Raw genomic sequence first — 545 nt, 5'->3', positions numbered from 1 at the left:
CCGCCGTGGGCCTCCTGCCCGACACCCGCTTCAAGAAGCGCGTCAACGCCTGGGTGGTCAGCTGGTGCTTCGACTTCGTGGCCGGCGCCATCTCCGTCGTGGCCAGGTGAGGGAGGGTGGCTGAAACACACAAAAACATTCACTATGATCGCCCTTTTGAAATGCTACGGTTTGTTTTATCAAACACACTCTTTAAACCATAATTTATAGGCTAGATTTCGCATCTGTTCTGCCATGATATAATTAATACAGCTATCTTCAGCGCCACAATCCTGTTTAACAATAATGATTCAAAAGAAAAAAATCATTTACTGATTCATTTTTCATGGTAGGTTATCATGTCTCTCTGACCTAAATGAAGTAAGGGATATTTATTACTTATAATTTTACAAACCATACAGATGCTGAGTACGCCTTTCTATATTTCGCTAAAAAGGCTACAATAATTACTGTTACAATATAGATGACGATACTTATATGATACTTCTACATTTATTGTGGTTGAAAATAGGCAGTAAAAATCATTAACATCATTTTCTGTTTCT

The 545-nt window shown here is 39.3% G+C and overlaps 1 protein-coding gene across 1 annotated transcript in view; it reads left to right on the top strand.

Moving 5' to 3' along the window:
- The window catches only part of LOC119591168 (glycerol-3-phosphate acyltransferase 3-like), a gene marked incomplete in the record, with an annotated part of 9,730 nt that overhangs the window by 3,986 nt on the left and 5,199 nt on the right, over positions 1–545 (top strand). Inside the window, 1 exon segment of the mRNA XM_037939877.1 lies at positions 1–106. Coding sequence (XP_037795805.1) covers positions 1–106 — 106 coding nt within the window.

Source organism: Penaeus monodon, chromosome 28 (genome assembly GCF_015228065.2).
Source record: "Penaeus monodon isolate SGIC_2016 chromosome 28, NSTDA_Pmon_1, whole genome shotgun sequence".
Classification (NCBI taxonomy): domain Eukaryota; kingdom Metazoa; phylum Arthropoda; class Malacostraca; order Decapoda; family Penaeidae; genus Penaeus; species Penaeus monodon.
The sequence above is the reverse complement of the archived record's forward strand: the minus strand, read 5'-3'. Positions and strand labels throughout refer to the sequence as shown.